Consider the following 23,720-nt stretch of genomic DNA (forward strand, 5'->3'; position numbering starts at 1 on the left):
ATTATACAGGTACATTAAATTGCTGAAGACCCCCTTAGAGATATCCTCAGTTTTCACGACTGCGTAATTAGAATGTAATCATGTCGTAATTAAAGTTATGCGGCAATTTTACAAAGGTTATTTCGGGAAAAAACACTGCTCGTTATCTAAGCTCATCAATTTCTTTAGAAAATAAACACTTCATTCTCAGTAGAGAGTCCGAACGCCTGCAGTCTTCAAAAATGCACGAAAGCAAATATATTCTTTATTCTAGTAAATCTTCTTGGCTGCCATAGCTCAGGGAATGCTTAAAATTCCTCGTTCATCTAAGACGGTAACACTGTTATGTTCAACTATGAATCACGAAGGCAAAAATTATATTTCATTGCAATATTTGGGCCTAGAACTTCCTTTGGAACCTATAATCAGCTGAGATAAGGAAGAGAATAATTTACATTTAACCAGAGAGGAATTCATTCCTAAATACCCAATCTCGTTTCGCTTTACGTCTCAACTAAGGGATATCACGTACTCTTATTACACAGCAATTTTTTTGCGAAGCAAATAAAGAATGACGTAACATCTCTTTACCATGCATGATCACTTACAAAAGGGAAATCATTTGGCTGTGTAGCGAGGCAGTAAGTTATTACAAGCAACTTGCTTATACTTACAAAAGATTGCTTCTAAGAATTTCAAGGAGACGTTGATAATTACTTTATAATTCACAGAATTATAAGTTACGGTTTACCAAGAAAAACTTTCAAATATTCAAAGGCATAATTCAGAACATAAGACTGCTGTCAAAATGATTATCCTAATTTGGAGTTTTATTACTTATATTTTTTTGTAATGAAAATTCCACTCAGTTTCGTACCTTACATGGAAATAATTGGACTACATTTTTATTATTATTACCAATCGTTTCCTTACATTATTCAAATAAATCCTTGTCCGTGAAATATATTTTTTGATATCACCTAAATATGCTGACTCTGAAGAACTTTTATGAAATGACAGTATTTGAATGACGATCGATAGCTCTCACACCCACCCACCCCACCCCACCCCACCCACCCCGAAAAAAAAATCATAAAACCAAGTATAATGAACGTTTTGCAAAGCGAACAAAATCCCCAAAACAACCTTTTCCACTCACAAGCTTTATTCTGTTCACCATTTTCAAAAACAAAGAAATTCCGACTCAAGGCATAATTTGAGAGCATTATCCTGACACCTGATCCAATTTACAAGTTTCACTCTGACAGTAATTCCTTACATAAGGCAAAAGAAATTAATTTACCGTTGACGAATTTTCCCCCCAGGTGTGAAGGAAATTAGGTGCGGGCTAGCCTAATTTCCTAGACGTTTTACGCCTGCGATGTGAATATTTCATTCAGAAATCCCCCATCTAATCCCTTTTTGACAACGAGGGACGACTTACATCATCCTCTATTGTTGGTCTTCCACACGCAAGAGAAACCTGTTGCAGCGACACAACTTTCATGCGAGAGACGCGACAGACTTTTTTACGATATTCATAAGAGTTCTCGCCCCTTTGATGTCCAAGGATGTTTATGCTCATTGAGAATTCATGGCCGTATTAATATTCATGTCTAAAAGAAAACCATCTCTTGTTTTTACCTCGTCTTCAACTTAAAGAATCTTTTATTCTATATTTTACATAATTTGTTTTTTTAACAAAGTAAAGGAAATATCAAAATATGTAAAATCATACTTTGTTTTATCAAGTCCTTTACTTGAAGGATATTTTATTTAACATTTCATATAATTTGTTTTTTAAACAAACTAAAGGAAATGAAATACGTAAAAAAAAAAAATCGTACTTATCTTCCGCAGAGATGGATAGCTTAGAAGTGAAGCATCACTTTATCTTAGAGATCTAATATCTATAGTTTAACATCCTAACTGAAGACACATGCTATTCGGTTAAAAAAGTTATCTACTTTCAATACTACGATAGACTCATTACAACTTATTTTCCCATATCAAATGTTCCAAGGACTTTCTTAAAGACTTTCCTAAAAGGAAGTTTTGGAAACCATAAGTATATGATTTAATAATGTTCATAAATAAGTTATTGAAATGAGAGGCGGGGTCGGTGGGAAGGAGGCATTACTAGTATTATGAAAGGAATAAGAACTTTGCAGTTCATAGGACTACTTTAAGTGTCGTATAAGTTCGAGAAATATCAGTGAAGGCCTTCGAAAAGGCTGGAGATGAACAAATTAATTAATTGATAAGTTCACTTTTACTAATTTTAGCTAAGTGTGTTTGTAGTTCCGATAAGATAAAAGGTTTTGATCCAATGCTACCTGGCAATCGTATATTCCTTCAATACACTTGTTTTATTGTGAGTATGAAAACAGGAGAACCGATTTCATTGTATTTATGAGTAAAGAAGAACCAATTTTTATTTTGTGTATCCGAACAGGAAAACCGATTTCATCGCGTGTATGCAAATAGTAGAACCAATTCCATCGTGTGTATGTGAGTAGGAGAACCAATTTCATCACGTGTATGCGATTAGGAGAACCGATTTCATGGTGTGTATGAGAACAGAACCGAATTCATCGTAAGTGAACAAGAGAACGAATTTCATCGTGTGTATGTGAATAGGAGAACTGATTTCATCGTGTGTATAATAAGAAGAGAACCGATTTCATAGTGTGTATGAAAACAGAAGAACCGATTTCATCGTGTGTATGTGAACAGGAGAGCCGATTTCATCATATGTATGAGAACAGGTGAACCGATTTCATCTTGTGTATGTGAAAAGGAGAACCAATTTCATTGTGTGCATGCAAACAGAAGAACCGATTTCATCATGTGTATGAGAGGAAGAGAACCAATTTCATTGTGTGTATGCGAACAGGAGCACCGATTTCATCATGTGTATGCGAACAGGAGAATCGATTTCATCGTGTGTATGCGAACAGGAGAGACGATTTCATTGTGTGTATGCAAACAGGAGAACTGATTTCGTCATGTGTATGAAAACAGGAGAACCGTTTTCATCATGTGTATGCGAACAGAAGCGATTTCAGCATGTGTATGCAAACAGGAGAACCGATTTCATCGTGTGTACAGTATGTGAACAGGAGAATCGATTTTATCGTATGTGAACAGGAGAATCTATTTCATCGTGTATGTGAACAGGAGAACCGATTTCATCGTGTGTATCAGAAAAGGAGAATAAATTTCATTGAGTATATGTGAACAGGAGAACCTATTTCATCGAGTGTATGTGAACAGGAGAACAGATTTCATCTTGCATATGAGAAAAGGAGAATTGATTTAATCGTGTGTACGTGAATAGGAGAACCTATTTCATCTTGTGTATGAGAACAGGAGAACCGATTTCATCATGTGTATCCGAACAGAAGAACCAATTTCACCTCATGTATGAGAACAGGAGAACCAATTTCATCGTGTGTATGCGAAGAGGAGAAGCGATTTCATAATGTGTATGTGAACAGGAGAACCAATTTCATCATGTGTATGCGAACAGAAGAACCGATTTCATTATGTGTATCAGAGCAAAAGAACCAATTTCATCATGTGTATGCGAACAGGAAAACCGATTTCATCATCCGTATGCGAACAGGAGAACCAATTTCATCGTCTGTATGCGAACAGGAGAACCGATTTTATCATACATATGCAAACAGGAGAACCAATTTCATTGCGTGTATGAGAATAGAAGAACTAATTTCGTTGTATGTATGAGAACAGGAGAGACAATTTCATTGTGTGTATGAGAACAGGAGAGACAATTTCATTGTGTGTATGAGAACAGGAGAACTGTTTTCATTGTGTGTATGTGAACAGGAGAACCGACTTCATCATGTGTATGCAAATAGGAGAACCGATTTCATCGTGTGTATGTGAACAAGAGAACCGATTTCATTGTGTGTATGTGAGCAGGAGAACCGATTTCATCGTGTGTATGTGAACAAGAGAACCGATTTCATTGTGTGTATGTGAGCAGGAGAACCGATTTCATCGTGTATGTGAAAGGGAGAACCGATTTCATCGTGTGTATGAGAAAAGGAGAATAAATTTCATCGTGTGTAAGTGAATAGGAGAACCTATTTCATCGTGTGTATGCAAACGGGAGAACCAATTTCATCTTGTGTTTGAGAAAAGGAGAATCGATTTCATCCTGTGTATGTGAATAGGAGAACCTATTTCATCATGTGTATGAGAACAGGAGAACCGATTTCATCATGTGTATGCGAACAGAAGAACTAATTTCACCATGTGTATGAGAACAAGAGAACCAATTTCATCGTGTGTATGCGAACAAGAGAACCGGTTTCACCATGAATGCGAACAGGAAAACCGATTTCATCGTGTGTTAGTGAACAGGAGAACCAATTTCATCAAGTGTATGCGAACAGGAGAACGGATTTTATTGTGCGTATGCGAATAGGAGAAGCAATTTCGTCATGTGTATGGGGACAGGAGAACCAACTTATTCGTGTGTATGAGAATAGGAGAGCCGATTTCATCGTGTGTATGCAAACAGAGAACCAATTTCATCATGCGTATGAGAACAGGAGAACCATTTTCATCGTGTGTATGCGAACAGGAGTACCAATTTTGTCGTGTGTATGAGAATAGAACCATTTTCACCGTACGTATTCAAACAGGAAAAAAACTGATTTTCGCATGAGTTCGAACTATACATATCAGACGGAAAAATTGAGACCTTTATATGTTGCTTTGTACTTATTAAAGGATGAAGTTTCTATTCTAGTCTTTTCTTTGTTTACTAAAAGATGAAATTTCCATTTATTTTTTTTATATCTTTTACTTATTACAGGATGTAGTTTTTCTAAGTTGTTTTGCACTTATCAAAGTATGATGTTTCATAGGTTTTATTAGTATCTACGGAGAATGATGTTGATTTCCAAGTTTTCTAGTAATTTACTAAAGTATTAAGTCTTTTCCAAAGTTGTTTTGTACTTACTACGGAATAAAGTTTCCAAGTTTTTTACTTACTGAATAATGAAGCTTCTTCCCATTTTGGTACTTACTAAAGAATGAAGTTTTATTTATTACTTTATACTAAATAAAAATTAAGTTTCTTTCCGAGTTATTATGTATACTAAATAATGAAGTTCATTGCAAAGTTTTTTGTACTTACAAAGAATCAAGTTTCTCAGTCGTTTTGCACTCACTAAAAATTCAAGTTTCTTCCTATGTTTTTTGTACTTACTAAAGAAGGATGTTTTTTTCAATTTTTTTGTACTTACCAAAGAAAGAAATTTCTTTCCAAGTTGCCTTGTAATTTACTTAGTTCTTTAGTACTTACTAAAGGATAAAGTTCCTTAACAACGGTAAAGTTAAACTACGCTTGTAATTGATTAAATTATAATGATACTTATTTCAGGAGAATCTTTCAAATTCGAACCAGACAAACAAGGAGTTATCTCTCTAAACACAACCATGATCAAACTTAATTGTCTTATTCATATCTCTTTATAGCAATGAACGACGATATATCTTATATCTTAATTTCCTTTCTGGAGTTTACTTGGGTACCATTCCCTTGCTTTTGCTAAACAACCTGTCACCTGATCCAATACGTTGCTCAGTACCGTATGAAAATTGCGACGAGATGGAGTCACGACCGGTTGGTCAGCAAGATGGCGATACGAAAAGTAAGTGAGATTTAGTGCAAACATCTAAAGAGGAAATTGAAAAAAAAAATAAAACAGTTGCACTCTGAAGTGGCAGATAAATAGGCAGGATAAGATTGAAATATAAAAGCTGGAGCGGAAGCAAAGTAAAAGCCTCAAATGAATGGATGCTGTAAGCAGCTTTCAAGTGTCCCCGGCGTACACAGGGGTTGCTCTGACGTCAGTAAGCCTGATTGCGGTTGACTTTTTTTTTTATATCTAACTAGAGAAAATTGTTTCTACTTACATACTCAACATTTTTGTATTATACTTCTACTCGTCAGGTGACAGAAAAGCTAGACTAATACTGGCTCATTGTTTCTGACAAGAAAATATTTCACTCCATATATCTCGTTAAAGTTTCGTGTGTGAATATTAATATATAACGTACGTCAATCAAGTCCTGAGATAAAGGAGTTTTTGATTTCCTAGCCATTTTCATCCATATAGAATTTTGAAATTTATCATTTTCGGATACCGACTCCAAGTGCATTTTTTTCTGGAGAGTATTAGCGAAATTTTACTTATATTCCAAGTATCATCTTTTCATTATAGTGAAAATACCAACTCACCTTTGTGAGCAGTCCCTAATGTCTTTATGGGCACTAGCCAGCAAATAATGACCTCTCCAACACCCACGTGCAATCATCTGAGATAATTTTCAGTACAAACAATTGACATTTACTCTAGTATTTTTAATCAATACCAGTATGTGCAGTTGGACACAGTCCTTGTTACACCTCGCTAACAGGAGTCCCGGGTACACGTTGCTGACATGAGTCCCGGGTACACCTTGCTGACATGAGTCCCGGGTACACCTTGCTGACAGAAGTCCCTGGTACACCTCGCTGACATGAATCCCTAGTACACCTCGCTTCGAACAATTGCCCTTGGTCACACCCTTACCTTGGGCCAAGTAACCAAACAGATGGTGTAAGAAGAGATGGCAGAGGTGAAGGGCGGGGCAAAACACAGGAACTCACAGCGCAGTAAGGGTGTGTCTGGGTGCAATTCTTCAGGGCCAGGTGTATCAGGACTTCTTGTGTCCACCTGTACAAATGTTATGCGACATATGCACCATAATGTCAGGCATACAGGAAAAAGATCATTTCTGCATATGTAGCAGTAAATACAGATACAGGAATCGCTTTAAAGATAACTTTAGAGATGGCAATTTAAAACTTCTCGCACGATGTATAATGTCTGTATGTCTGTATATCAAGCCTACAGTTACTGGGTATAAAAGTGGGAAATATAAATTTTACAAATATCTTCAGACCTGATCATATTTTTCTAATATTGTTTAATGAAATTAATTTAATTTTCCTAATACCGAAAAATTTTTTTTTTTTTTTTTGCATTCGGTTGTTTTACATTTAAGCACCCAATTTATCTCTCTCTCTCTCTCTCTCTCTCTCTCTCTCTCTCTCTCTCTCTCTCTCTCTCTCTCTCTCTCTCTCTCTCTCTCTCTCTCTCTCACATATATGTCCGTATTATTGGTAATGTGAATACTTTTCTGTGGTTTTGCATTCATAACAACATTCAGACATGACCTATAAAGCTGTAAGTTGTTGGCCCAAGAGCTCTCATAAACCTTTACGATTCCTGTATTCGTACTTCTCATTTTTCCAATTTTCTTCAAGTCTGAAGGGAATGTTAACATATTTCAAAGGGGTTTTCAATTCAATGCTTTTTATTGTTATTATTTTCGGACAAAAGCCTTTTAAAATATTTTTTACATATCATGCAAGTTCTTCAACAACTATAACCTGGCATTCACAATTCTACGACTACTCACATTTATCAAAACGCGTACAATACGTTAAATTTCTTATGAGTATATTTCTAAGAAAAAAAAATCGTTGTTACATGAAAATCATGAGTTGGTTCGAAGGGTGTTGATTATGAAAAGCTTAAAATTCTCAAGTGGAATTCGAAATAAGTAGTTTCCTGGTCCCTTAGATGCCCTAATGAATATGCCAGTCTTTCAGCGTTATGCATAGGTATACTGCATATTCTATGATTGATTATATATATATATATATATATATATATATATATATATATATATATATATATATATATATATATATATATATATATATATATACACACACACACATATATATATATATATATATATATATATATATATACACACATATATATATACACATATATATATATATATATATATATATATATATATATACACACACATATATATATATATATATATATATCATATGTATATATATATTATATATATATTTATATATATATACATATGTATATACATATATATATATATATATATATATTATATATATATATTTATATATATATACATATATATATATATATATATATATATATATATATATATATATATATATATATATATATATATATTAAAGGTAACCATCCAGAATGAAGACCACCAAACTCTCGATCATCGGGCATATGAAGCGGTCCTAAATAAAGCCAGTTCTTGTTGCGTTTATATCATTAAAAGTATTGTTCTAGTTATACCCTTGTAAGCATCAGATGGATGGATGAAAGTCCTATCAAATAAAATATCGTGTAGGTTATAGACCAGCAAAGGAGAAAAATGTGAGACCTATTTTGCATTACCCCAACTGCGTGTAGCAAGATCTATATCGGGGATAAATAAATGATTGGGAAGAGAGTGCTGGGAACCGTAGTCTCTGTACACAAGGAGTCTGAGAGGATTACGGTATAGGTAAATAGGAATGAATTGCGCGCACAACATTAGTAGTAGCGTTCGACAATAGCAAAGCAGTCGCAGTGATATTACTCAAAATGAGTACATCGTACTACAAACAAATCTAAAACCATGTCACTAAAACTACAGAACTGTTACTTGAAAAATTTTAGGTATAAAAGTGCGTCATTTAAATTTGAAAATAAAATCTAGAGAAAAACAATTCAAACTTTAGTTTAGTACACGCGGTGACGGTAACACGGTCTTTTCAACGGCTGCCAGTTAAGTTTTCAAAACTACAGACCTCTAATAATTTAATGGGAGTTTATCTATAAATAGAAACCCCTGTTAGCTCTGTATATAAGGACATAAGCATTAATGATTTAGCTATAACACGTATAAACGTTGCCTGGTACTGGATAATTTTTCAATGATTTGGTCTGCACTAGACTTGGGGAAGAGTTCTCGAGGTAGTAATTTCGAATAACATTTCATATAAATTAAAAGAAGCTAGATCACGGAAGACAGCAAAATGCTGACGTAAAAGCAACGTAATAAGTTCGGGAAAAATCGAAAGCTATTTGTTTAAATACCATTTATTTTAGTCTTGGAATTCGTTAATAAGGAAGGCTTTGAAAGTACTATTGCTGAATGTTAAGACTTTTAAATCGAAAAGAAGACTATGGTCTGTTCTACAGCAGAACGTATTGAAATTATCATGAATTCACATGATTATCTTAACCAAGTTCTTTTATTCATAAAATAGAATGATATGTAAAAGAGAGAGAGAGAGAGAGAGAGAGAGAGAGAGAGAGAGAGAGAGAGAGAGAGAGAGAGAGAGAGAGAGAGAGAGAGAAATATCAGGAATCGACATTTGTCAGGATGCTGTATAATAAAATCAAAGTTATTTCAAGCCAAAATGTCACACCCTCATTTTGAAATCTTTAACTGATATATAAAAAACGCTTTCTTATAAAAATACACAAGGCCATTCCACCTAGCGTTCTTGTTTTAACCTCAATAACGTTTTTGGTACTGACTATCTTACCATAGTTTTTCTTATATGACATTAACTGCTTCTTGTTAGGGTAATGAAATATACCATTGAGTTTTGTTCTGCCACAATTTTCCTTTAAACGAAATTTGTTTTCTTTACTTTTCTGAGTACATTACACAGCCTCTCTTGACAGCAACTGATTGTCTTCTGTATTCTTCGTTTCATTCAATGTTTTGAATATTGTCAGACCTTATATTTACAAACTTGGACAACATAACTATTAATGAGGGATGTCAACCTGATCAAGGGGGATAGCATGGCGACTAAAGGCATACAACTACTGTTTTGAATATAAAAAGAAATGTTTTAAGATGCTGGGAAGTTAGTCCCCACTCATATTCTTAACTTCTAAATGTAAGGTTGGAACGTTTTGCCATAGTTTCAGGAAATTATATTGTATATTTAAAGTATTAAATAACGCCGTTAATCTCTCTCTCTCTCTCTCTCTCTCTCTCTCTCTCTCTCTCTCTCTCTCTCTCTCTCTCTCTCATCGTTTCAAAGTCTCCTTTAAAAATAAATCGGTTATTCCATAATTATTTTTTATGCATTTGTCATCTTTACTTAATACAATTTTATAGGTCTCGTTGAAAGCTTTGTACATTGCTAATGAAAAACTGGATGGTAATTACATCACTTATAAGTGAAATACTCATAACTTCTAGTTGTTTTTTTCTTGTGAAGCTATCTAATAAATTAAAAAAAAGTTTTATATTTTTTTAAATATATATATATATATATATATATATATATATACATATATATATATGCATATATATATATATATATATATATATATATATATGTATATATATACATCTATATATATATATATATATATATATATATATATATATATATATATTCCTTTCATCGCTACTATCAGCAAATGCCAGTCAAAACCAAGATATGCAAAGTCGCTACGATGCTGATTATAATTTAATGTAGGAAACTGGTATTATGTACTTATCCGCTGTCTCTTGTTTATCGAGTCATCGAGAATAGGAATAGGAGCCTTAGGCCGTACTAATATTGTCCGTAAACTTCTATTTATATGATTTCTTATAAACTTTGGCATAAAAGGGAAATGAATGGTTCGGGGACTTTTGCGAAGATAAATCGCCTTATAGAATGGTGTTAAAATGGAATTTACCCTTTTATTTACTTCTAAAATGATACGTTAGATTTCATTTCGATGTGAAACGGCATTACGTTCCCTTCATCGCAATTGCATTTACTTGTGTAGATTAAAATTGCATATCTCATCAAATAAATTTCCTATTTAAGTGTTAAGGTTTCATGATCCATTAGGCAGGTTTCCCGTATAATGTAAGGTTATCTGCCCCTCAAAACAAAATTTCCTTCATTGTAAGCTTAAATATAAATTTCCCGCTAAAAAGCAAAGGAATAAATAAACTGAGAAATTGAACATTAAACCAGTGATATAAAAAACTATATATATTGGCATTTCTTTTCAGTCTGGCTGAATTCATCCTACCCACATAAAAATCTATAAAACAGTTGCCACCACCTTCTAATTTCATCTTTTCTTTCGAAATCAAAATCAGAACTTTGCAAGAATAATTTTTTTAGACTGGTAAACATATTATGCAACTTGAATGTTTGAACACAACTTACGATGCTTATAAACTTTCTAACATGTAATTTGTATGCATTTAATACGAACAGTCATCAGCCAGTGATTAATATGAAAGATTGAATTTACGAGTATCAAATAACTAAAGAACTTTCCGAAGGCCGCAGAACTAACATCACTAAAACTTACCAGACATCCACAAATGACTGATTTTTGACGATAGATTTATATTTATTGTATAACAAACAATAATTAGTTTAATGAAACTGGGATTACATGACGTTCGTTTCCTTATATTGAAAAGCCTAAGGGAAAATCTTTGGCCTCAATTATTTGATCTTCACAACACCAGAGAAGAGTCTTACGAAATATGCTTTGTTATAATTGTACGTCCTCAAAAGGATATAAATCAATCGTTGTTTAGTCATACCATTTTTTAAGAAATTTAAACGTAACAGAAACAAAAAATAAAAAGAAAATAATTCACATTGAGGCAACCATTCTAAATAAATAAAAACAGCAGTTTTCTTCAATTATTATGAAATCATTACGAACACAATACAATGCCATATGAATCAGGCAGCTATATTATTATCGATAAATACAGACAAATTATATTCTTTAGTACTATTTTCTTCTTCACAAAACTGGTTAAATCACACAAGTATAAGTATAAACACCCAATTTACTGCTCAATAGCGCTGAGAAAATTTGTTTAAATACCCGACATCGGTTTTCAGTAGTTAAACCTGCTGTCCCATAAGCAATTTAGTCCTCATATATCAAAACATTAAAAAATTCGAGGAGAATGTTTTGAAAAGTAAGAATTTATTTCCATGGACGTTAAAAGAATATAACTTTGATTTTCATGGTAACCTACAAAAGAACAACAAAATATTAAAGCGGTACTTGGAATTCATCATCATTTTTAACTAGTGTTCATGGCCCCTCAAAAAGACGGCTAAACACTTACACTGATGTGCAAACACACGGACACGTAACCCCTCTCACCAGGGTATGACTACTCCTCCTTCCAACCCTAGGGACGGGGAAAGTTGCGCGTGACCGATCGTTATATATATATATATATATATATATATATATATATATATATATATATATATATATATATATAGACTTGCTCTTTATTATATAAGGGAGATATTAGCATTATCAATAATATACCACTATTAGTATTATTATTACCTCGACGAGACCTAGGGGTCACATTTACTTGTATCATTTCACAGGGATCTTTTGATGGATCTATTATCAAATAAGAGTTGAAAATTTGGGGGTAGAACAACTTCAAGAGGCTGTACAGCTAGATGACGAATGGCCAATATGTATGAATGACGAGTGACCAATGTATATGAATGAAAGAAAAAAAGTTACAATTATACCGTGGGCTGTGCACTACAGCCATTTGGGGAGTTATTCCATGAAAGGTAACGTAATGAGCAAATTGGTTCAACACTTTTATAAAATACAAATTGATTCAAATTTAGGATGAACAAATTGATTCAAAGTTATCATGAACAAATTTATTAAATACTGTAATGGACAAACTGGTTAAATTCTATAATGAACACATTGAGTCAATACCATGAAGAATAAATTGGTTCAATTCTATGATGGACATATTGACTCAACCAGGTTCTTCATAATAACAATTGTTAGAATTTGAGGGTAATTCTCTTTTGTGCGAATCTTTATGAAATCAAATTATTTCAAAATTACAATAAAAATCCGAAAAACAGCTATATTTAATTTTGTACGCTGTAGAATGTAACAAGTATTAAAAAACAAATGTATTTTTTCCTAGAGCTAAATTTTTTACCAGCAAAGTAAAAACAGGAAGCCACACGATAAAGTGTACGGTGTTCATTCAAATCAGGCATAGTTGATGAATATCATGGAAAAATCAAGTTCCAGAATTTTTTCAGTATTTTCGCTCGGAAAGAGGAGAGAAGGAATTTTGAAAGAAAGGAAAATAATGCTTACTTAGAAAACACAGGGAACAAACAGATGCTTATACAGTGAGAAATATCTTGAGACTCCGTGGCGAGGCAAGGAATGAAAGCATGAAAACACCTTGAAACAGAGGTGCGGAGACTTCAAGGGGCTTAGACGGCCTAATCTATAAAAATATTCTTCGAAGGAAAAGTAGTAGGTATTTACACAGCTGTACAGAAGTCTACTATTAACATACCTAAATCTCAGTAACTTAAGCACAAATATATATATATAATCATATATAAATGCCATTCTATTTATAGTATCATTAACCAAATATTTTTTCTCAAACATTAACATATACAATTCAATAGTACGTATAGTCACAGTAATTTACAATATCATTCGGAAATTTTTAACAATGAAATACTCACTAAACTTGATCGCACACGAATCTTAAAACCTTAAGATGTAGAGATTTTCAATGTATTCTTAAGCTATATGAAAAAAAAAATGAGATTAAATTAAAGATTTTGCTTATTTGACTGCGTAGATAACGTAATCAAATTAACCCCTACATGTTTGCAAAATCAATTTTCCCCAAACGTAAATACTGCGTCATGACATCACTTAGTAAAAGAAAACTGTCACGAATTACTATAAGAGACACGAACACACTTGTTTTTTCGTGGAAAGGCATTCGTTAAACACGGTGACGTCTAGAGGGTTTGGCGCATTAAGCGTCAACTTTCCATGTTTGATATTCAAGGATCGTTTGGTCACGCAAATGGCATGAATGAACACACATGGCTTACTTGGACAATGGCACATTTCATGTGATCTGTCATTCAGGAAAATCTAAATACACAATTATGAATGGTGACATTTGAGAACTTTATTGTATATAATGCACATACACACACATATATATATACACACATATAATTATATATACACACACACACACACATATATATATATATATATATATATATATATATATATATATATATATATATATACACACACACAATAATTTACATCAACAATTCAATTATTTTTTAAAGGATGCAAGAAGAATGAAAAAAGAAAAATTCCTATACTTCAATGACCCTTTAAAGATGAAAAAAGAATAAAAAAGTATGATATTTGCATATGCTTATGCACGCACACACACACACACACACATATATATATATATATATATATATATATATATATATATATATTTATATATATATATATATATATATATATATATATATATATTTATATATATATATATATATATATATATATATATATATATATACACACACAGTATGTACCATACAACATACACAAAACGTAGAATCCTTAGAGATAACTCGCAGTTCAGTACACGGACCAATGAAGGGGCTACGGCAACAGCAGAACCGATGCTTGGCTCACGGTGGGAGGAGATGTCCTTGTGGAAGAGGCCTGGACCTCAGACATCACCAGTTGCTTTGATTGTCCTACATGCACAGAAAATGGTGTACGTGCGGACTCTTCATTCAGTGTACGATGTGTTTGTGTGCACGTGTGTTTGTTTGTTTATATACATACATTATATATATATATATATATATATATATATATATATATATATATATATATATATATATATATAATGTATGTATGCATGTGGATGTGTATAAGCTATATTCACTTATTTTCCTTTACGTTTTTGTATAACCTTCAAAGGATCTTTGAACTGAGAATATTATTTTTTTTTTTTTTAATATCATTGCCTTTCCAAATCTATTAACTGTACTTTGAGCTGAATCTTTATATAAAAGAATGGGATTGAAAAACTGTGTAACTCCGCAGTCAGGTGACCAAGTGGCTACAAGAAATCGCCGTATATTACACCACAGAGAATCTGGATAAACTACACACACACACACATATATATATATATATATATATATATATATATATATATATATATATATATATATATATATTTATATATATATATATATATAAATATATATATGTATGTATATATATATATATATATATATATATATATATATATATATATATATATATAATAAACACACATGCATATATATATATATATATATATATATTTATATATATATATATATGAATATCTAACCACATCCGATTTATTTTTCGATTGTGGCCTTCCCTACCTCCATTTGTATTCCCAGCCTGACTGGGCCCTTTGTGCATGAGCTACGCATTAGCTTGCTGGCGCACTTCTATGCCCCTTCTAGATATCTATAATAAACAAATAAAAGATTCACAAAAAGATAAAGTCCATTCAACCTCCATAACTAATGTGTCATCAATGCCGGATTCATTGTAAATAAAGCAAAAAATGGTACTTGTTATCGTAGATGCAGACAAAGAATCTTAATTAAATCCTTCATAAATCCTTTGGTAAATCAGAACATCCAAGGATTTATTTTTCAATTTTCTGAGAAATATGATAAATCCTTTTAACACGACGCCAACAAGATAGGAGACCTAGATTATTCTGTAATAAGAAAAGAGCAAAGAAAAATGGTAATTTTATTTATAAAAATTTTGTAGGTAACATAGAAGAATTTTGTATTATCAGTGACAGAAAAGCAGTATTGATTATCAAACTAAATAAGGAGTATAAACTGAAGCTCATTCAAACATATGCATCAACAACATCCGATACACTGGAAGAAATATAACTTTTCTTGAAGATGTGGAGATATCTTTGAAAAAATATAGAATTTAATTTACACACGCACACACATTATATATATATATATATATATATATATATATATATATATATATATATATATATATATATATATATATATATATATATATATATATATATATATATATGTCTGTGTGTGTATATATGTGTATGTGTATACATGTGTATGTGTGTGTTTTTGTCCCCCATTTCCATTTTGACTCCTGATGCTTATATCCAAACGACAGCGGATATTTGAAATCAATCTTTTCATGTCACTCTAACAGATCTCGGGATAAAAATATCTGGCGACATTATCCCCGTAGAGATCTATTTTCAGCAAAAGTCGATTGGTGACCTATACTTTAGATGAGTAAGTTTTGTAGGGGGACCTTTCTGACATAACAGTATTGAATACTCTTTCTGTCATTTTTTTTTATTTGTTTTTCTATAAGTTTCTATTAAGTCTTATTTAATTGTTGAATGAAATTTGCTTTACCGAAATGTTCCTTCTTTGGGTGTCCATAGGGTTTTATACAGAAGCAATTTTACAATTTTACAGTCTGTCATTGGTTCAAATGCTGTGATAAATCGACCAAATGCGATGAATTGTTATACCCAACTATAATTTTGAGTTCAATCTTGGAGATTTCTTTCTTTTGCTCATCATCCATTGTCACAAATTTGACTTTAATTTGTTCAATGCAAGATGGGAAAATAAGTTTTTAAATATATATAGTTATCTAAGAGCAATATAAAAAAATAAAGAAATAACACAGTTCAAGTGATGAACTATTAGAAAGGAAAAGGAAAAACATGTCCATTTACACATGCACCTTTTACTGCAATATCCGTATGTACGACGATAATTACAGCTCGGAATGCTACCATCCCATGAGTAAACAATAATTAACAGATTTTCCCCCTAATCTGGCTAATCTGACAAAGAGTACTTCTTGTAAACTGAACACTGAACGACTTGCATGAAAGCTGGTAATATATGAACCTGCTTAGAAAATTTAATCTCTCTCTCTCTCTCTCTCTCTCTCTCTCTCTCTCTCTCTCTCTCTCTCTCTCTCTCTCAATGCTGCAGCGAATATCCTATAAAAATAATAGTTTAAAAACTAATAATACCGGTATTCTTTTACTGGCGTCTCTCCTTATGGGTTTGTTATTAATAATTCATTACGTGCCTGTAGCTATTATCGTGTAAATGTTAGTTCGTTTAACAAAGGCCTTGTCTCACGTCAACGAACACAAAAAAAGTAACAGCCCTTATTTTTGTAATGAGTATTCTCGTAGCTCATCCTATATGTATAACAAAGGGTGTTCAAAATGGTATGGCTTCTTTTATCGTCAAGGCCACTTGAAAGCAAGTGTTCTGGGGCAAAGTTATTGTGAGTATCGCCACTTTTTTTTAAGTTTGTGGTATCAGAAGGGCAGCGAGTTCTTTTTTTTTAATTATGAAAACCTAGTGCAAACATAAAAGTGCCTTGTTTTAGTTATATTAGTTCTATATTGCAAATATAGTGAATTAAGATTTGATTCTTGATTATCTTTGAAATCAAAATGTCTGTTTTTAAGATAATGCCTATCAAATTCCCATATTTCAATTTTCTAAAACTATACTCTTACAAGAACAAATTTCTTGGATAATATATGTCAGCTGTAAGGGTTGTGTCTTCTTATAATAAAAGGTAGCTTTTTTAAAATGAAAATCATATGAAATAACTTTTTCTTTAATGAATTATATGCCGAATATAATTCATTCACAAAAGTCCTTTAACATGTGAATGCAGTTATATTATGTAAAGTAGGTAAGAAAAAGATAAATGACATTTTGAAGCCACTATGAAAGATACTTAAAAATACAAGTTTCCTAATCATTAGGGAAAAATTGGTAATGAAATTAAATGTTACCGAAATAGAAAAAAAAAAATAAAAAAACGCGACTAGAAGACACTGTAGTGTACATACTTCCACTTGGTTGAGTTGTTTACTAACTTGTTTATGCATAACCATCAACTATTGCTTTGAGAGGTGAAGGCTCACATAAGCCTTGTAACGTAAGTCAACCATACAACACGGTGAACAAGATTATACTTCAATACGACTTAAGAAATAATTTGAAGAATAATAAGTTGTGGTTGGTATAGACCTCCAAAATATGTAGTTAAATATTTTGCAACATTAAAAATAGGTGGAACCTTAATAATAGAGGGCAAAAAAAGAAAAAAAAAAAGCCTATTGATTTTTTTGAGGTAATTTTGCCTATTCAACAAAATTTTTGATGGATCCCGTATTCATATTTTCCTGTTACAGAAATATTGGGTTACCAGTGATAAATGGGTAAAGAACTGTACAGTTATAGTTGAACCTAAAAACTATTTTTAGCACAGGTGTTTTTATTGGAAAAAATTCAGACTTAACACACTTTTGCCAGTTTCGTATAAAAAATATAAAAAAAAGACCCTATCACGCAAGGAAAATGATAGTTTTATGGTAGTTTATTATTATTATCACTAATATTTACGCTTAACAACAATACGGCTGAAACTTGCACCTGTTTAACATCTTACGGCAACAGAAATACTATCTAGATAAAATATTCTTTTTTATAATTGGACAATTTTTATGACTCTCAGCAATAATTTAAGAACGAAAATTATGTAACCAAATAACCTATTGTATATAGTCATACATTTTAATCATCCAGATGGTAACCCAATATAATCTGTCTTATTTGATTATAGAATAGCTTGTGCAATAAAGAAAAAAAAAAGTTGAAAAAAAAAAACAGTAAACGCAAGTCTTGTCGTTTGGAAGGCACACGAAAGAATTGACAGTAAAAGGATTTTAAGCAATGTTATTGGCCATAATATTAACTTTTACGATTATGCACAGCATTCAGTAGCTCAGAAACCCTTGAGCTCTCTGGGTTCTGTACGCTGCGAGTGTAATTGAGTTCCTTTATTGTTAAGAGAGCATTGCATGGAAAACGTCCGTCATTTTATTACCATCGTGTCTGCGGTTTCCTTTCCATTATTAAGGTGCCCGAAGCTTCGTGTCGCAAGTAATACAGATCTATATAATTGACAGACTTTGAAGGGAAGCGTTTTGAAAGTCTGTTTTAACTCTTCAAATCCCAGCTGTGATATTTAATACATGCTTCGGGTTATTTTGACTTTCTTTAAATTTCTTCTTGAAAGTTGGGAAGAAAACTGAAATTCGAAATAATTTAGTATTTCAACACATAATTTTCCACGTATCTTCATATTCATTATATCTCAAACCCCTTCAATATATTCAATGAAATTACCTATTCAATCGACTTGATTTTGTAACATATGTTTTTCTAAATAGGAATCAGCGTTTCCTTTTATCTTTTATATCATTTCTTATATCTAACCCTTCAATACATTCATGGAAATGTGTTCTGGCAGTCTTAGCTAAGGCTTGTTAATATTTCAAAACGCCCCAGGCCTGATCCATATGCCTGCTGCATGCACTGTGTAGGAAATACCCCGATTCTGTTCTTTTGAGGGTGTGCAAGGGTTGCAAGAAAACGTAGTTGGATTATATTTTACTTAGAAATAAGGATTTTTAATAGATTGAGAAGCATACTGAAATAAAATACACTTGCGAGGGATATTCATTCCAAGGTAACTTTCTCTTTAAAATGATGTAAAACAATGTCACCTACGCGACAGAAGACGTAACTATGCGTCAAAACATCTAAAATAAAAATGGGTCACAGAATAACATATCTTATAACAAACGGTGGCCATTGAAACAAATTCTAACAGTAATTCCACAATAGCCTAATTTCGAAAGGAAGGAAGAAGTAATTTGCTCATACAGTTGAATGGTTCTCAGGCTTTTGGACACTTGCTACAAAAAATAGTGACAATAAGCATGGATGACTAGTAAGAAAGTTACAGCCAGAGTTCAACAAATACCCCTATTAGTCTCGGATAAAAGATATATATTTAAGAAACAATACGAAATACGTAATCAAATGTATCTTACAATTCTAGTCTGACATTACTAAAATTATATGAAATGACACCCGTTTCTGTGCAATTCAGTAATTTTTTAATATGAAAACATGGTTTCATAAGCTTTGGAGTCATTTTCCTCCTTGTTTTATATGGAAATATAGTAGAATATCATAACCTATTAGAAAATAATGCAAATTTGCTAAACTCTGTCAAAGTACGTATAGGATATACAAATATCAAGAACTATGTATACACCAAGCATTTCATAGCCAAGACAACTATAACTACGTGTGCACCTTAGTGTAGAAAGGAGTGTAGGTAAATATAGTGCACGTGAGACCGGATATCTATTATGGAAGTCCCATTCAGAACGATTTTGCTAACTCAAGTCATAACATTCTCATAAGAGCATGTTCCTGAATATCTTGTAGTCAAACTTTGCACAGCTTGATCAATGTCGTTGCCAAAACTGAATCGGTGTATATTCTTGCTTTTATGACCTCACCTTACCAAAATCATATACCTTCAGTTTTTAACCATTAGGAAACAACAAGCAAATTTTTGAAGGGGGCATATAAAAGATGCTGGAAAATATGGTCGTGCGAGTCTACCTCTAAAGTGATAGGTCCCAACCCACAATAAAAGTATTGGGGAAAAAAAGAAATAAATTATGCAAGCATTAAAAATCACTCAAAGTATTTGAACAACAAACAGTACAAACAGAAGGTTATTAGCTATATTGAAAGATAGTGTTAAATTCTCGTGACACTAGTAATACACACACACACACACACACACACACACACACACACACACACACATATATATATATATATATATATATATATATACATATATGTATATATATATATATATACATATATATATATATATATATATATATATATATATATATATATATACACATATATATATAAATCTGTGCATCATAGATTTTATGCAGTTAAATACAACTAAACGAGAAGTTGCATATCAAACTAAAATCTAATAATTTCTTCCACTTAATCTCCCCAATTTCCACTTGGTTTTGGGCAAATAATTTCATTATGTAGTTCCGTAAAGTTACCGAAGAAATTAATTGGCAATTCAATCTATTCGTCATACATTTTATATCTACATTACATTTCATCGCTAGATTCCGTTTGAGTGACCACGCTAGTTGTACTGCTATGTAATTCGCAGTCAATCTCCTAATCAATACATTTATTCATAAAATAAAAATATCTTCTTGATACGTCATTATTTCGGAACAGAGATAATTCAAATTACTCAACAACTTCCCCAACACTACTTTCAGGTTAATTATTGACCTAAAATGTATAATGAGAATCACCTGCAATTAATCAAATAAATTGTTTCTGGCGAAGTTCTAAAACATGATTTACATTGTCCTCAATTTTCATAACAGGTTAACAACAATGTCCATTACTTTGCACGGTGTACATCATTACCTATTCACCATCTCAACTAAGCTACTTTATATTCATTACTTCTCATGTAGATTATTAATTTCTTTATTCCCTTTCCTCACTGGGCTATTTTTTCATGTTGGAGTCCTTGGGCTTATAGAATCCTGCTTCTAGAACTAGGGTTGTAGCATAACTAGTAATAAAAAATAATCATAGTCTTTCGATTATTGATTCAACCAAAAATTACGAAGTTAACACCAGCCTTATTTGCAAATTTCATTAACAGCATCCGAATATTCTTCTAATAATAATTCCTCCTCAAAATTATGTCATCACAATCTTTCCAGATCCATTGCCGATGAAACTGAGGGCGCTGCCGCAAAGCTTCTGGTTGCAACCCAACAAAAACAACAATCTTCCGCCATCTTGCTCCGTCCTGCCTCCTCTCATCCTGGGAAAGGATTCCAGCGATGTCATTGGTCAGTATTCTCTTCTCCCGTCTCGTCGATTGGCATGCCAGACACGGAGCCTCGCCGTGATTGGCTGCAGCTGTTTCTAAAAGTTTCGAGATTTTAGAATTGCATTTCGCACACAGTGTATGTCAATTGCACGATGATGGCACATTTGCATGTGTGTCTTTGGATTTTGTCAATGTGTGTGTGTGTGTGTGAGTATTCATAGTGGTATTAAGGAAAATAATTTTTAGGTATCCCGTTATAATTACGCCACTGCGGTACATTCATCCTTTCTTAAATCTTATGATTGAATATGCATATTCGTTCCACCTTTTTGGAGGTATGAGATGCAGGTACAAAAAATCAACAAATTCCTTGGAGAGTAATTTAAAAAAATTTCGCAATCGCAGTGAATAGTAATTGTCGCAATGTAGCCGTTAGGTACTAACAGAGAAGCGAAGTGAATGTAAGCGACTTTATTCAACAAGATAACGACCTTATATAAAAATAGTTGAGGGCAACAATGGCAAAAAAATTCAAACAATGTGAAACATGCGGTAGCAAGCTTAAACAGCTTTTTCCATTATCAGTAGTGGAGAGAGCGAGATGAAAATGGCAATAGCATTACAGTGTATGGCCGTGTATGAAACACGCACTTTTATCATACAGTGGAGAGATAAGATAATTAAGTCAAATGGAGTACGTCAAAATAATGCCACTAAGGCGAAGTCTGTGACGCATACGAAAAGAGAAAGGACAATTACGAGAAATTATCACAAGGAATTAATTCAAGCCTTCCACGAACAAATTAAATAGTATACCCTTAGAAATAACCCTGCTTCATTTATTATGCAGCAAAGCAAAATTGCATCTTAAAATCCTAAAGGAGCAATAACAAATCATTAAGCCTCTAATTATGCCTATGGCTAATTGACTTTAATGGTACACTGCCAGTTTATATCAGTAATTTGGAGAAAACACGAACACATGAAAAATTATTTTCAACAATTCATGATGATTTCTCTTTTATTGCTCAGACTATTTTTGTCCTTGAAATCTCTCTCTCTCTCTCTCTCTCTCTCTCTCTCTCTCTCTCTCTCTCTCTCTCTCTCTGTATATATATATACATATGTATAAATATATATACACACATATATAGCTTATATATATATATATATATATATATATATATATATATGTGTGTGTGTGTGTGTGTGTGTGTGTGTGTGTGTTAAGTGTGTACAGTAAGCTGAAATGGATTGGTCATTTTGAAAGAATGGAGGATGACAATAGTTGATAAGCCTGAAGTGTTGGGAGAGATAAAGAAAAGAAAAGTCAGGAAGAGGTATTGGAGAGGAAGGGCCTATAAGTCTGAGGTACGGGAGTGCGTGAGAGATAAAAGGTGAAAGGCTGGGCGAGTAGAGACGTTTGATGAACTCCTGATGAGCCTGTTTTGTTTATGTACAGATTAAATTGTACATAAAAAACGTAATTACGGCCTATAATGCATCACAAGAGTTGGGATTTGCACTGAACTAGAAATAACGAACAGCAAACATCTACTAAAGACAATTAACGAATGTGGAGGTTCGTTATTGTATTAATGCTTAAGGAAGACTGTGATTCTAACAGGTTGCCACACAAAGGTTGGTGTAAATCTTAATAAAAAATATGGAAAATGAATAATTACATGTTTTAACAATATTACTTAGGGGTTATGAAAAACAATATTGCAAACAATTTATGTCAAAATAATTTAGGTTTTGAACCTTAAAGCTCCTTCTAGGTACGCAAAAACAGCCTTGTGAATAATGACTTGGTTTCTGACAGCAGAATAAGTTCTACTTTTTAGTCCTACAGAAAAAAACAGAGCGAAATACAAATAGTAATAATTACTGTCAAAGATTAATTGCAATCATCCACACACAATGAAAAATTATATAAATACCAGGCAAGAGAACCGCTAATGAAGACTCCTGGTTTTGCTTAGTTCAGTCTCATACGCAGCTACTTCCTTTGGAATTGGTAAAGAGGATCAGACATGTATGCTGTACTATTTTAATTGCAAGTTGATAAAGCAGATT

At 32.5% G+C, this 23,720-nt stretch overlaps 1 protein-coding gene across 1 annotated transcript in view; it reads left to right on the top strand.

The window, feature by feature from the left end:
• Positions 1-23,720, top strand: part of LOC137615810 (uncharacterized) — a 208,782-nt gene that overhangs the window by 79,765 nt on the left and 105,297 nt on the right. Inside the window, exon 2 of the mRNA XM_068345501.1 lies at positions 21,529-21,660. Coding sequence (XP_068201602.1) covers positions 21,529-21,660 — 132 coding nt within the window. The remainder of the gene's footprint in view (positions 1-21,528; positions 21,661-23,720) is intronic.

This window comes from Palaemon carinicauda, chromosome 22 (genome assembly GCF_036898095.1).
Source record: "Palaemon carinicauda isolate YSFRI2023 chromosome 22, ASM3689809v2, whole genome shotgun sequence".
In the NCBI taxonomy this organism is placed as follows: Eukaryota; Metazoa; Arthropoda; class Malacostraca; order Decapoda; family Palaemonidae; genus Palaemon; species Palaemon carinicauda.